Consider the following 14,620-nt stretch of genomic DNA (forward strand, 5'->3'; position numbering starts at 1 on the left):
CCAGCAATTCCTTTATCTGGATAGTCAATTCCTCCACTACTGAGAAATTAACAGTTAAACTGATAAGCAAACAAAGAGGTAGATCTGAAGTCTCTGTCACTCCAGCTCTTTTCCCTGCCTAGTGCTGCTACTTGACTAACAGGATCTATACTGTGTGACTACAAGCAAAGCAGCCATCAGTCAAGCAAGGAGTAAGTGGCACCGGGAGAGGAACAGAGCTGGAGTGGCAGAGACCTGAGGTCTACAAATAGTTCTCCAGCCTCATTTGCCTATCAATACAAACAAAGATTTTTCAGGAAGGAAGAACAGACCGGCGATATAATAATAATAATAATAATAATGTTATTTATAAAGCCTCAACATATTCTATAATACGTTACAATTAAGCAAGGACAAACAATAAAGACATTGCAAAGTAACACATAGTTGAACTGCTACAGAAGGAGTGAGGGTCCTGCTCACAAGCTTACAATCTATATGGAAATAGGGGGGACACAATAGGTAAAAAGTGCTTGTCATATATGGTCCAGCCATCATAATACATAGGGGTTATTGTTGGACTTGTCTTTAAAAGAGCTAAATGCCATATAAATAATTGGAGTGTTTCATTCTGCTGATATATTCCTTTAAAGGGGAAATCACATTTGATACATTTGCAGGACAGCCACAGAATATGCCATATCTGGGGTCTCACACCTGACCCTATAATGTTGAATGGCGAGAGCCACAAACCTGCACAGCCACCTCACCATCCAGTCTGGGGCTAGGCACAGCTTACTTGAGTGGACGCAGCTTGGATCCCCATCTATCAGATATTTGGGGCATAGTCTGTGTACCAGATGGATATGCCCCTTTAACACATGGAAAGAAAATGAGAAATCATTATTTGAAAGAATAAGACAGCAATATTTAGCTCTTTTTTCAGTTGATTGTTATCAATGACACTATGTACTCTGTATTTTCACCTTGTATCTATAAATACAGTAGATTTCATGTGAGAGCATTATAAAGCTATATATACACCTTTGCACAGTTTTCCTTATTGTTCATTCCCTTCTTAAACTACTGTATTACATAGTCTTCATGACAAAATGTTTACAATGGCAGATGTTTGTATGTTCTTTATGCAGTACAAATAAGGGAGGGTCAGCTCACCTGCAGACAAAGAACCTCATAGCATAGCATGTCCAAAGTGTCCATTGGAAAATATCCAGCAAATGGAACCTTAAAAATATTTATTTAATATGACAAAATCGCTCCATCACCATTAAAAAACAGATGCGTTTTGGATGTAGTCCTCCTTACATATTGCGGCAATAAATATTTTTTAAGGTTGATTTGCTGTTTTCTTCTTCTTGTGTATTTGCAAAAATGTTGCAAATCTACCCAATCTTCTGCACAATTCTGAGGTCTCTCTCTGTTCCCCTCTCTTCCTCGCTTCTCTTAGTGTTAGACATAGCAGCAGATTTCCATAAATACCTACAGTATGGCTGAGCGCAGAGAAAACGTTATAGAAAATAAGGGAAGCACACGAAGAAGAAATAAGTGCAGGATCAAAGCTCTGCTGAGATCTAAGCTACTAAAAACCTCAGCACCCTGGATAGCGGTAGGGCTCACATCCAGCTTATAATACTAAGCGAGACCTTTCCACCAAAGTAAAAGCTAAATGAAAGAAGAAATGGAGACGGTAGACTAAAACTTTAAAATGTTATTAAAAGGAGTCTTTCACCCCAAAACTACAACTTATACTAAGTGCTTCATCATAGTCTGTTGTCAAAAATCACTCATGATGGCCATGTTAACTAATGTGTTCGGTGCACACTTGGCATGGTGGCACAGCTTGAGCACACCATATTGCCACCTGGATCTGGATACCTTCACTTTCCTCTCTTGTTACTGACAACAGTGCAAACTTGTCCAAAGCCAGCGAGGTCTGGTGCCTGAACTCACCACTGGAGTTCCTAATTTAGAGCAAGCCTCCACCAGTGCTGGCAATCAGCACCGAGGCAGACATGATAACTGAGACAGCAATGGCTCAGGGCAAACCAAGAGAAGAACGCAGATAAATCCAAATTCAAGGGGTGGAATAGTGCACTGAACCCAATTATACCAACACTAACATTATGAATACCATTGTATAAGGGCCACATCTATCACCACACCATGTTCACGTATTACGTACCATAGAGTGACTGAATATTGCTATGCTGTTAGCGAATAAAAACACATGGTAAAACTACCGTAATACAGTAGCCACATAGTGATAGACACAAGTACTACAAAGGGACCCTGTAAGTGAATTTCATGTAGAAGGAGAAACGTTATCTCTCACTGAGGATATTCACTTTACATTTTCTCTTTCATCTAGCTAAGAATGTTATGAGGACTTTCTGTAGCAATAACTTGCCTTCGTAGAGTCACTGACATTTTTGCCTCTTTGCTTTTCTAGGGCTTTCTCCATCTCTACACCATCTCACTATCCATAGTGTCCCACTTGGCATTAATGCCACATTTGGTGCTCCACAGAGTAATAGTGGCCTCCTTATTTGACCTGAAGGTCTCACACAGTCATCTCACCTCTCAATAATACTGTACCCTCACTATAAGATAAAAAACACTTATAATCACCCGATCTGAGAACGTTTATTTGTTTGTGCTGCGCATGGACCAATGCAGGATGTGGGATGTAGTGACGTCATGATTGTCATTCCACCAACACATGACCCCATGATAGACACAGGTGCCTCCTATAACTTCTGCCTCCACTGTTAACCAATATAACCAATGCAAGTCACAGTGCCCAAACAATTTCTACACATATAGCCATGCCAGGTACAGGCATTCAAATGACTCTAGCCAAACATACCTTCACTGTCAGACAGTAATTTCCCTAGAGTAGCAGAATCTCACTGGGACTAGTTTCCTCCTGGGCTGGACATCTCTCAAGATTGGCACTTAAAAGGAGTAGCAAAGCACATGATACTCCCTCCCCACTTTTTGTCATTGGTTATTATCATCATGTGACTATAATGTAAGATTTTTCAGCTTCAGATCTTAAAAGAGGACATAAAGCCAGGTTGTCCTAATTTTAATCTGCCCATGCCAGCCAGCCGGGGCTCCCAGAGAGCATAGTCCTGTAGCAACTGGTGGTATTTATGTCATTGTTTAAACCACTCATGTAGAGTGTGGAGGAGTTCTGTGCCTACAAAGCAAAAAAAATACTTTTTGTTTTAGCTCCCCAGAGAAGGTGGAAAATGAGAAACAGAATTTGGAACAGACATTGTAAACATGAAAAAGAAATAAGCTTTTAGACTTAGGAGGAAATGAAGGCCTATCATTTGGCGTATAATTCTTGGATGCTAATCACTAACATTTTAAAACTAGTCTACTAGGTGACTATGGTTGCATTGTGACAAAGGTGGAAAAACTTGTCTCTCAAGTCTTCCAAATAACATATGTATGGTCCAAACCAATCACCCCATCATCCAGCTGAAGAGAGAAATGCAACTTTTAAGGAGTTATTCACATCTCAGCCTTTTCATGGCTAATACATAAATTACTCTGTCCTGGCTCCGATTAGAGGAGGTGGAGCTATATTAGCAACTTAGAGCACCTAACCTGCTCTGTTTCTCTAGTTTGGAATTAGAAGCAGATTTGGAATTTGGAAGCTTAATTTGATACCAATCTTTTGTACTGCTGCAGTGACATTTATAATAAAAATTCATCTCTGGCAAAAATTGAGAGGCCAATGCAAAATGTTCCGTTTGTCTGATTTTTCTCTTTATAGGTGTATTTTTGAGTAAAATGTAAATTGTTCTTTTATTCTAGAAACTTCTGACAACATGTCTCCGAATTTCCAAGCAATAATTTTTGTATTTTTTTCTGACAAAGAAAAATGGTCAAAATTAAAAAAACCCTGAGCTTTCAGACCTCAAATAATGCAAAGAAAACAAGTTCATAATCATTTGGAAACAACAATACTAATGTTTTAACTCAGGAAGAGTTCAGAAATCAATATTTTGTGGAATAACCATGATGTTTAATCACAGCTTCCATGCATCTTGGCATGCTTTCCACCAATCTTTCACACTGCTTCTGGAGCAAAAATGTAAGCAGTTCTTCTTTGTTTGATGGCTTGTGACTATCCATCATCCTCTTGATGACATTCCAGAGGTTTTCAATAGGGTTCAGGTCTGGAGATTGGGCTGCCCATGACAGGGTTTTGATGTGGTGGTCTCTTAATTTTTGCCAGAGCTGTATATTTTTAATCCTACTATTCAGCTATATTGTTGGAATAATGCTTATTATTGTATGTAGCATGGTTTTCTGTCTCCAGCAATAGTGTTATATTGCCAGTAAAGCACTGTTAAAAAAAAACCCAGGAAGTTCCTGTTCACTGTGTGTGTAACTGAAACACATTTTACTTTCACTTTGCAAGCTGCCAGACAAGATGCTAAGATCCTAAGCTATGACAAATACCAATTGTAAGCTCTGTAATGTTTGTTCCTGAATAAATATATAATCACTGTTGAACAGCAGGGCCATACAGAGATTAATCCGCTGCCAACAGGTTATGGGCCTAAAGACCCAGAAAACCAAAGACACAGAAAACAGCCCAGCGGAGAGAGAACAACAGTGCACTAAGAAAAATAAGCAAAGATGGCCGACAGCAGTAACTGTGAAGTTCACAGTGCCAAATCTCACTAACCAGAACTACCAATCCTGGAAATTCAAGGTGAGGATGATGCTAAGAGAAGGTACATGGAAATACACAGAGGAGTCAAGACCTGACCAACTACCAGTAGACTGGATAGAGAAGGATCAAAGAGCCCAAATTACACAAAATCTCCCTCAATATAGATGATGATCAGATTGTGCATGAATGTAAACGTGAAACTGCATAAAAGTGGGAACAGCTACAGAAAGTGCATGAAACGATAAATCTCAGCAATAAGCTCTATTTATTTGAGAAAACTATATAAGCTAAATAAGGGCCCACATATGCAGGATTACATAAGAGATACTCTAGAAATTGTGGAGCGCCTGCACGGCATTGGAGAAGATCTAAAAGATGTCCATGTTGCTGCATTACTACTAAGCAGTTTACCAGAAAGCTATGACACACTTTTTACGGACCCTCAGCGATCGTAAATTTATTACCCATCCCGTGAATACATTATACATGTTATATCTGGGAAACTCCTTTCTGACAAAGGATGTAATAGAATCACCATACATTGAGCATGCTCAGGAGCTGGGCCCACATTATGCCCGGCAGATGCCAATTATGTTACACAACATCTGTCAGTAACAGGAGTGACAGCTGCAGCATTTAAATTACATTGCAACTGCAGAGTGCAGATAGGCATCATGATGGATGACATGGCTGTCATCTTTGCCCTCATATGTGGCACCGCCCTTTAGCTTGGCTTCATACAAGAACGTCATTATTGTATTACATCAAACAAGCAATGAAACAATTAATAGTTCAAGTCTCCTATAGGGACTAAAAAATAAAGTGAAACATTTTAAAAGTTTAAAAATATATTTATGTATAAAAAAAATCTAAAAATTCAAATCACCTCCACCGTGTTTAAAATGAAAAAAACTAAAGGGCATGATTGGTATAGCTGCGTACATAAAAGCCCGATCTCTCAAAAAATGTATAGCAAATTGACCCATACCGCAAGAGCCATAAATAGAAAAATAATCTAAATGCCAGAATTACATTTTGTTGGTTGAAACACTTCTGTGCAAAAAAAGCAATCAAAATGTTATATGTGGTCGGGTAGTATTAGAAACTTCAGCTAGCCACAGAAAAACAAGCCCTTACAATATTTATAGACTGAAAAATAATAATGCTGTGGGTTATTGTCTAGAATTGTATAAAACCTAATGATGCCCTACAATATTCATTACATTTGTTTGTTAATGCAAATTACATATTTGCATAAACATTCCCAATTATAAGAGACATCACATTTTATATTCTGTTTGATGCAGCTTTATGAGTTTTTTTGTAAGATCACTTTTACTTTTTTGCCATTACTTTGGAATTCATACAATATACTAACTATTTACACACTGTTTAATTAACAATTTATTTATTTATGTTTTTATTGGCAAAATTAAAAAACATTAAGTCCACCATAGTTTTTGTCATTTTTTACACTGCATATCATGCAGTATAAATATGAGAAGTGTGACATTCATTGTCCAGGTCAGTATAAAATGCTGATACCAAAGATTTCTACAGTATATAGTTTCCTTTAGGGTTTGCTCACACGAGCGATGATTCTCTTTTCTGATTATGGTAATCACACTTGATTCAAACTCTGATCCAAGTTTGATCAGTGTCAGTTTATTGTGATCTGATTCTCTTGCATGAGAGAATCGAATCACAGGTGCAGAGAAGGAGAACTTAATTTCTCCATCTTCTCCATTGTCTCAGACTGCACTCGAATATTTTACATCCACCCATAGACTTGAATGGGTGCTTGTGATTTGCCGAGCCACTCGCAGCATGCTGCAATTATTTCCCACAGACCAATTCGGCCTGTAGAAAAAAATGAAAATCTGCAGTTCTTCATAGTATAACATTGGTCCGAGTGCTATCTGATAAAACATTGGATAGCAGTCGTCCAAGTTATTAGCTTTTGTGAGCTAGCCCTTAGTGTTTTACTTATTAAGCATTTCTTTATTTTTGCACAATGAAAGTATATTTTACGCAAATAAGTTATATAGTCATTTTTTGCTTTGTTGTATTGCTATCTTTTTTAAGCTTCATTGAATTTAATTTTATATATCTTACATCCCATTATTAGTAGACTTGCTTTAAAATACATACACAGTGTGCAGAATTATTAGTCAAGTTGTATTTTGATCACATGATCCTTTTTATACATGTTGTCCTACTCCAAGCTGTTCAGGCTCCAGAGCCAACTACCAATTAAGTAAATCAGGTGATGTGCCTCTCTGTAATGAGGAGGGGTGTTGTCTAATGACATCAAAACCTTATATAAGTTGTGCTTAATTATTAGGCAACTTCCTTTCCTTTGGCAAAATGGGCCAGAAGAGAGATTTGACGGGTTCTGAAAAGTCCAAAATTGTGAGATGTCTTGAAGAGGGATGCAGCAGTCTTCAAATTGCCAAACTTTTGAAGCGTGATCACCGAACAATCAAGCGTTTCATGGCAAATAGCCAACAGGGTCGCAAGAAGCGTGTTGGGCAAAAAAGGCGCAAAATAACTGCCCATGAATTGAGGAAAATCAAGTGTGAAGCTGCCAAGATGCCATTTGTCACCAGTTTTGCCATATGTCAGAGCTGCAATGTTACTGGAGTAACAAAAAGCACAAGGTGTGCGATACTCTGGGACATGGCCAAGGTAAGGAAGGCTGAAAAACGACCACCTTTGAACAAGAAACATAAGATAAACCGTCAAGACTGGGCCAAGAAAAATCTTAAGACTGACTTTTCAAAGGTTTTATGGACTGATGAAATGTGAGTGACTCTTGATGGGCCAGATGGATGGGCCAGAGGCTGGATCAGTAAAGGGCAGAGAACTCCACTCCAACTCAGACTCCAGCAAGGTGGAGGTGGGGTACTGGTATGGGCTGGTATCATCAAAGATGAACTTGTGGGACCTTTTCGGGTTGAGGATGGAGTGAAGCTTAACTCCCAGACCTACTGCCAGTTTCTGGAAGGCAACTTCTTCAAGCAGTGGTACAGGAAGAAGTCGGTATTGTTCAAGAAAAACAGGATTTTCATGCTCCATCACATGCCTCCAACTACTCCACAGCGTGGCTGGCCAGTAAAGGTCTCAAAGAAGAAAAATTAATGACATGGCCCCCTTGTTCACCTGATCTGAACCCCATAGAGAACCTGTGGTCCCTCATAAAATGTGAGATCTACAGGGAGGGAAAACAGTCCACCTCTCGGAACAATGTCTGGGAGGCTGTGGTGGCTGCTGCACGCAATGTTGGTCGTAAACAGATCAAGCAACTGACAGAATCTATGGATAGAAGGCTGTTGAGTGTCGTCATAAAGAAAGGTGGCTATATTGGTAACTAATTTTGGGGGGGTTTGTTTTTGCATGTAAGAAATGTTTATTTCTAAATTTTGTGCAGTGATATTGGTTTACCTGGTGAAAATAAACAAGTGAGATGGGAATATATTTGGTTTTTATTAAGTTGCCTAATAATTCTGCACAGTAATAGTTACCTGCACAAACAGATATCCTCCTAAGACAGCCAAATCTAAAAAACCCCATTCCAACTTCCAAAAATATTAAGCTTTGATATTTATGAGTCTTTTGGGTTGATTGAGAACATAGTTGTTGATCAATAATAAAAATAATCCTCTAAAATACAACTTGCCTAATAATTCTGCACACAGTGTAATAACCCATAGCATTGCTGCAAACCTTTTCAGCCATGCTTCTGCTCAGTTTCAGTGCCTAAGTGATCTTCCAGACATAAGAGAGTGTCATGTGGCACCACAGAGCCACATTAATAAAGCATTGTTTCCCATCTGTGAACAGTAAAATGGCTCAAATCCCACATTTTCAAGCATATTAAACACTTTCTATCTTAATGTTCCTTTACAAGTCCGTGGGGAATAAAGGCTCCTATTGTCATTATCTAAGGAGTTCTACTTCTACTGTCATGAATAAAAAACAGACTGACAAATGCTATGCACTTGCTGCTAGGTTTGTTGTGTGGTGAGTGAGGTGTGGGAAAAGATGATATAAAACCTGTACCCCACGTATTTCCATCCTTTCAGCTGGCACCAAAATAAACATAATAAAAAATCAGGAGTAATGTTAACAATACAAGTTGTTTCCAAACAAGAGACCATTGCCTTCATCCCTGTTCACAAGAATAAGAGTACAGGGCCATTTACACAACAAAATAATTGTGACTGAGCATTGTTAAAATACACAGGAATATCAGCCTCAAAGTGGTAAAATGCTTGCCCGCCTCCCTAACAATTCTATAATGATGCTACAGAATGATATTATGTTTTTGTTTTTATTATGTATACCCCTCCTCTCGTGTAAAGTGCCATGGAATAAATGGCGCTATAATAATAAATAATAATAATAATTTTAAAGGGGTACTCCACTGCTTAGATAATAATGACCTACCTTCAAGATACGTCTTCAATTTCAGATATGTGGGTGTCTGATCCCCATTCTCATCACAGATGAGTCCGATCTTCAGATACTGCGCAGTGTCCTTTCCCTGGCACTGCACTTCAGCTCTTATTCACTGCAATAGGAGCTGAGCTGCAGTCTAAGGGCAGAGACAGACTGCTGTATTTCTTGTGCGAGAATCACATGAGAATCACATCGTAAACCTCGTACTGGCTGTCGAGCCTCCTGACCTGAGCTTGACAGCTGCATAGTAATCCATTACACTGTCTTGCTCAGGTCAGGAGAGGTGCCGGCCAGTCCATGCAGCGCAATGTGATTTTCACACGAGAAATACGGCAGTCTGTCTCTGCCCTAAGAAGGACAATTGCACAGTGTGATGGGTTGTCCTCTTCTAGCTCCATTCATGCTTTACATTTAACCGCCACTGGAGTCTATAATAGCTAACAGCTGAGGGTGCCTGATGTTGGACCGAATGTGCCAGTCTGATAAGATGTCCTGTCCTAGGGATGGGTCATAAATATCGCAGTCCTTGACAACCCCCGTAATCAACTGCTCCCTGGTTAGCTAGCACATTGTGGATAAAACAGGCTGTCAGTAGGATTTATTGTATATTTGCAATGTCGTGTAAGCCTTATGTTGATAGTTTAGAAATTTCAGTAATAACTGTTGTAAGACCATGTAGCTTCTGAAAATCTTTAACCAAGCTTAACCAAGCAAAACAGACAAAGCTTTCAATTCACATCTGCCTGACTAACCTGAAAGAGGTTTCAATTAAGAACAATCTAAATGAGGATGACAAGCTCTCAGAGCTTGGAAGAAGCGCATGGCACATTTACCTGAGGCATATCTCAGAAGGCATCGTCCAGGTCGGTTCCTCTGAGTCTTCTCACTTAAGATTTAGAGAAGGAACAAACAAGCATTCCAGCTGCAATCAAATATAAAGAATGAGATAAATATGGTAATTTGTAAAGAAAAAAAAGGAGGAACAAAAATGATATATGACAAAATCTTTAAGCTTCAAGGCAATCTGTCAGCAGGTTTTTGCTATGTAATCTGAGCACAGTATGAGGTAGGGGTTAAAACACTGAATTCAATGATGAGTCACATGGCAGGATGTGTGCTGTTGTTTACTTAGACTGAAGGCTTTATCAGCTAGTGATTATCAATGCCTGGACAAGCTGGCTTGTGGGCTCTCATCAACTCCACCCCTTCCTGTGATAAGCAGCTTACTGTTTATAGAGGCGGTGACAGCTTTCTCAAATCTGCTTCATGCTAAATCTAAAAACTCAGAACTGCTGCACTAGGAAAATTAAGTGATACATTGACAGATTCACTGTCTCTTTCTCTTCATCATGCTGCTCTCAGATGAGGTAGCAAAAACCTGCTGACAAATTTATATTCATGTTAAGGAACGCCAATCCCAGTGCTTCCCATTACATCAGTTTTCCTGCATTAATATAATGAGCTTCAGGGATACTAATGAAGTTTCAAAATACATTTCAATTTATGGAGTCCAATTTAATTCTTCTCTATTTATCACAATGCTAATTTCCAGTATAAGCATATACATCCTCTAATAATCCGTGCTCCCGGGTGTTCTAATGAAGTGTGTGAATATTATTTACATTTATTATTTATATATTCCACCAACATAGTCCAAATAGTTGTATATTGCATTAAAAGGAAACATTGCAAACACAGGGAGAACATACTAAAGCTACACAGATCTTTTCATTTCATTGGATTCAAACCTGGGACTCTAGTGCTGGATGGCAATAAAGCTTACTACTAAAGACTCCAATAAACAGCAGCTATCTCCCCTGACTCCATTACACACAATGATCAGCCTGTTTTCACCTTCATGACCAGGCCAAATTTTTTCAATTCTAACAAAGTCAGTATATGGTGGTCATGTAGGAGCGCTGAGGAGGCAGCCTAAAAGATGAAAAAAGGGTCGAGTACCGCCGCAGCTACAGCCGAACACCTCCAAGGGAGGAAGGAAGCAGGATCTGGTGATGGGAATCGGTCACAGGAGCGCTGAAAGGAAACTCTGACACAAGATAGAGTTTACCACAACACGTTTCGACGGACGTGCCGTCTTCATCAGGAAATTACAATTCTGACTGACCACTGTCACTTTATGTGGTAATAACTCTGGAACAATTCAACTGATCCCACTGATTCTGAGAATCGTTTTTCAAGACATATTGTAATAGCACCACTAATATGATTGTATTACTGAGTTGTATCGCTATATATCGGAGACACCAATACTTATGTGTTGGCAGCACATTTGCTGCCTACCTGATAATATCTTCAGTTTTTGCATGGTAACATTATGTATGCTCTATGTGAAAATTAATGATATGAATTTTCAATAAATAATATGAGTTTGCTAACTTTTTGGCCATTTTTGACTCTTGTTTCTCCTGTTTAATAGTATCTGAATGGTAATCATGTCATTCAACCTCTGAACTGAACTACCTTGCATGTCTTTTCACTCCATTCAATGTCAGCAAGCAACCTGAATGGTATCTAACTCATCTATCTCCGGCATTGAATCCTGCATGTATCTAGCTCGCCAGCCATCTTAGCAAGCATATGTTATGGTATATAGCTATTCAACTTACTTCTGCTTGCCCCTTATGCAGTGAGGTCATATAACTTGTTTTCAAAGTGGTTTATGATCCATGTTGGCCTGGACATTTGTTTATCTGTTCACAACATTTACTGTTCACTACGTTTATTGTGACCTGCTGTCTCAACTTAGTTTGATTGATTGCTAACAAGAGAAAAAAAGATCTAAGAACTAGCCTCCTATATATTGAGACATAGCCTAGGGAGACATTTATGCGGGGGGCATTTATGCACATTTAACACAAGTACATTTATCAAAGTACTGTCAGTTATAACATGGCAGTTAGACAGGGCAGGAGACAGGTAAGACAATCAAATAAATCTATTGCCTGTTCATTTGGAACAGAACAGATACTCACCATATGCATTTGTATAATCTATATCCTGGCTGCTTCATTCACTCACATTCACGGCCCTTGCATTAACTCTTTACACTCCATCCATATCGGCCCCTCTGTCCTTTCCTCTCCTATGCATAGTACTCACGCTTTGTTCACATTGCTAAACAGTGCAAATCCATTCAGTCCCACCATCCAACACAAGAGACGCTCTCACAAATCACTTAATCTGCTCACTCTTTCTATCCTCCTTCTCCTAGTCGCAGCAGACATCTCTCCCAACCCCGGTCCCCCATGTTATAGCCAGTCTAACCTCCCAACTGCTACACTCAGAAATCCCTCTAACCTTATTAATATTCCATGCATGCCTACTGCCTCTTTCAATTGTGCCCTTTGGAATTATCGCTCAGTGTGTAATAAACTCCCCTTCATCCATGACTTCTTCCTTTCTAATTCTCTTAACCTCCTGGCTCTTACTGAAACCTGGATCCAGCAGTCAGACACCACCGCTACTGCTGCTCTTTCATATGTGAACTACACTTTTCTCATACCCCAAGATCAGACAACAGAGCAGGTGGAGGCGTTGGTCTGCTCCTATCAACCAAATGTACCTTCCAAGTTATCCCCCAAGCACCCTCACTTGTCTTCCCTTCTTTTTAGGTCCATGCTGTCTTACTTTACATCCCCTTCTCCATGCGAGTGGCGGTGGTGTATTGTCCTCCCAGCCCCTCTCATCAGTTCCTGGATCACTTTGTCACCTGGCTTCCACATTTTCTCTCCTGTGACATCCCCACCCTCATCATGGGTGATTTCAACATCCCCATTGCTTTTCCCCTCTCCCCATCTGCTTCTCACCTTTTATCTCTAACCTCTTCTTTCGGCCTCTCACAGCATACTAACTTTCCAACTCCCTCGACTTGGTCTTCTCCCGGCTTTGCTCAGTGGACGATTTCACAAACTTCCCTCGCCCGCTCTCTGATCACAGCCTTCTTTCATTCTCTGTCAAGAACTGCCATCCCGCTCAGGTCACCCCCACTTTCCACACTTATAGAAACATCCAAGCTATTAACACCCAAAAACTTATGAAGAACCTGCAGTCATCATTGGCCCCTATCTCCTACATCTCATGTCCTGAAGCACTGAAGCATTACAATGGAACCCAGCAAAGAGCCCTGGATGAAATTGCAACTCCTATGCATAGAACAACTCGGCACAGACAGCGACAACCGTGGCACACGCTGCAAACACGTTTCCTGCAGTGGTGCTCCAGGTGCGCTGAACATCTGTGGAGAAAGTCTAATCTAGCCAAAGATATCATCCATTATAAGTTCATGCTTAAAACAAACAACGCTGCCCTTAACCTCTCCAAACAAACCTATTTCAACACCCTCATCACCTCACCGTCCAATAATCCTAAACGTCTCTTTGACACTTTTCATTCCCTACTCAACCCAAGAGTGCAATCACTGATCTCCTTGCTGACGATCTGGCCAACTACTTCAAAGAAAAAATTCACCACTTCCGACAGGAAATTATCTCCCAATCCCCTCATACCATGCACTGTCCCCCCACCCCCCCCCCCCCCCGCTGCATCTAGCTCACTCTCTGACTATGAACCAGTCACAGAAGAAGAAGTAATCAGGCTCCTTGCATCTTCTCGCACGACCACTTGCACCAGTGACCCCATTCCGTCACATCTCCTCCAGTCCCTTTTCCCTGCTGTCACCTCTCACCTAACAAAAATATTCAACCTTTCTCTTTCTTCCGGTATCTTTCACTCCTCGTTTAAGCATGCCATCATACATCCATTACTTAAACAACCATCCCTCGACCAAAACTGTGCCGCTAATTATAGACCTGTCTCTTATCTTCCCTTCATCTCCAAACTCTTCGAATGCCTGGTCCACTCACGTCTTATCCGCTATCTCTCAGATAACTCTCTATTCGACCCTCTTCAGTCTGGTTTCTGCTCTTTACACTCTACTGAAACCGCCCTCACTAAAGTCTCTAATGATCTACTAACAGCTAAATCTAATGGTCACTACTCCATGCTAATTCTCTTGGATCTCTCCGCAGCAATCGATACTGTGGATCATCAGCTCTTCCTCACTATGCTACACTCCATTGGCCTCAAGGACACCGTTCTTTCCTGGCTCTCCACCTATCTCTCTGACCACTCTTTCACTGTATTGTTTGCTGGTTCCTCCTCCTCTCACCTTCCCCTTACTGTTGGGGTTCCTCAAGGATCAGTCCTAGGCCCCCTCCTCTTCTCTTTGTATACTGCCCCTATTGGACAAACAATCAGTAGATTTGGTTTCCAGTACCATCTCTATGCTGATGACACCCAATTATACACTTCTCCTGATGTCACGCCTGCCTTTTTACAAAAAACAGTGACTGTCTTACCGCTGTCTCTAACATCATGTCCTCCCTGTATCTGAAACCGAACCTGTCAAAAACTGAACTTCTCGTGTTTTCTCCCTCTACTATC

At 40.3% G+C, this 14,620-nt stretch overlaps 1 protein-coding gene across 5 annotated transcripts in view; it reads right to left on the bottom strand.

The window, feature by feature from the left end:
* Positions 1-14,620, bottom strand: part of KLHL32 (kelch like family member 32) — a 400,890-nt gene that overhangs the window by 231,373 nt on the left and 154,897 nt on the right. For 3 of the 5 annotated variants that reach the window (XM_077289687.1, XM_077289688.1, XM_077289689.1), the window contains exon 2: positions 9,991-10,079. In XM_077289687.1, the coding sequence (XP_077145802.1) occupies positions 9,991-10,013 (23 nt within the window). In that variant the 5' untranslated portion in view covers positions 10,014-10,079. Of the gene's footprint in view, positions 1-732; positions 852-9,990; positions 10,080-14,620 lie in introns of all 5 variants that reach the window. The other 2 variants (XM_077289686.1, XM_077289691.1) reach the window with 1 other exon arrangement.

The sequence above is a fragment of the Ranitomeya variabilis genome, chromosome 2, assembly GCF_051348905.1.
Source record: "Ranitomeya variabilis isolate aRanVar5 chromosome 2, aRanVar5.hap1, whole genome shotgun sequence".
In the NCBI taxonomy this organism is placed as follows: Eukaryota; Metazoa; Chordata; class Amphibia; order Anura; family Dendrobatidae; genus Ranitomeya; species Ranitomeya variabilis.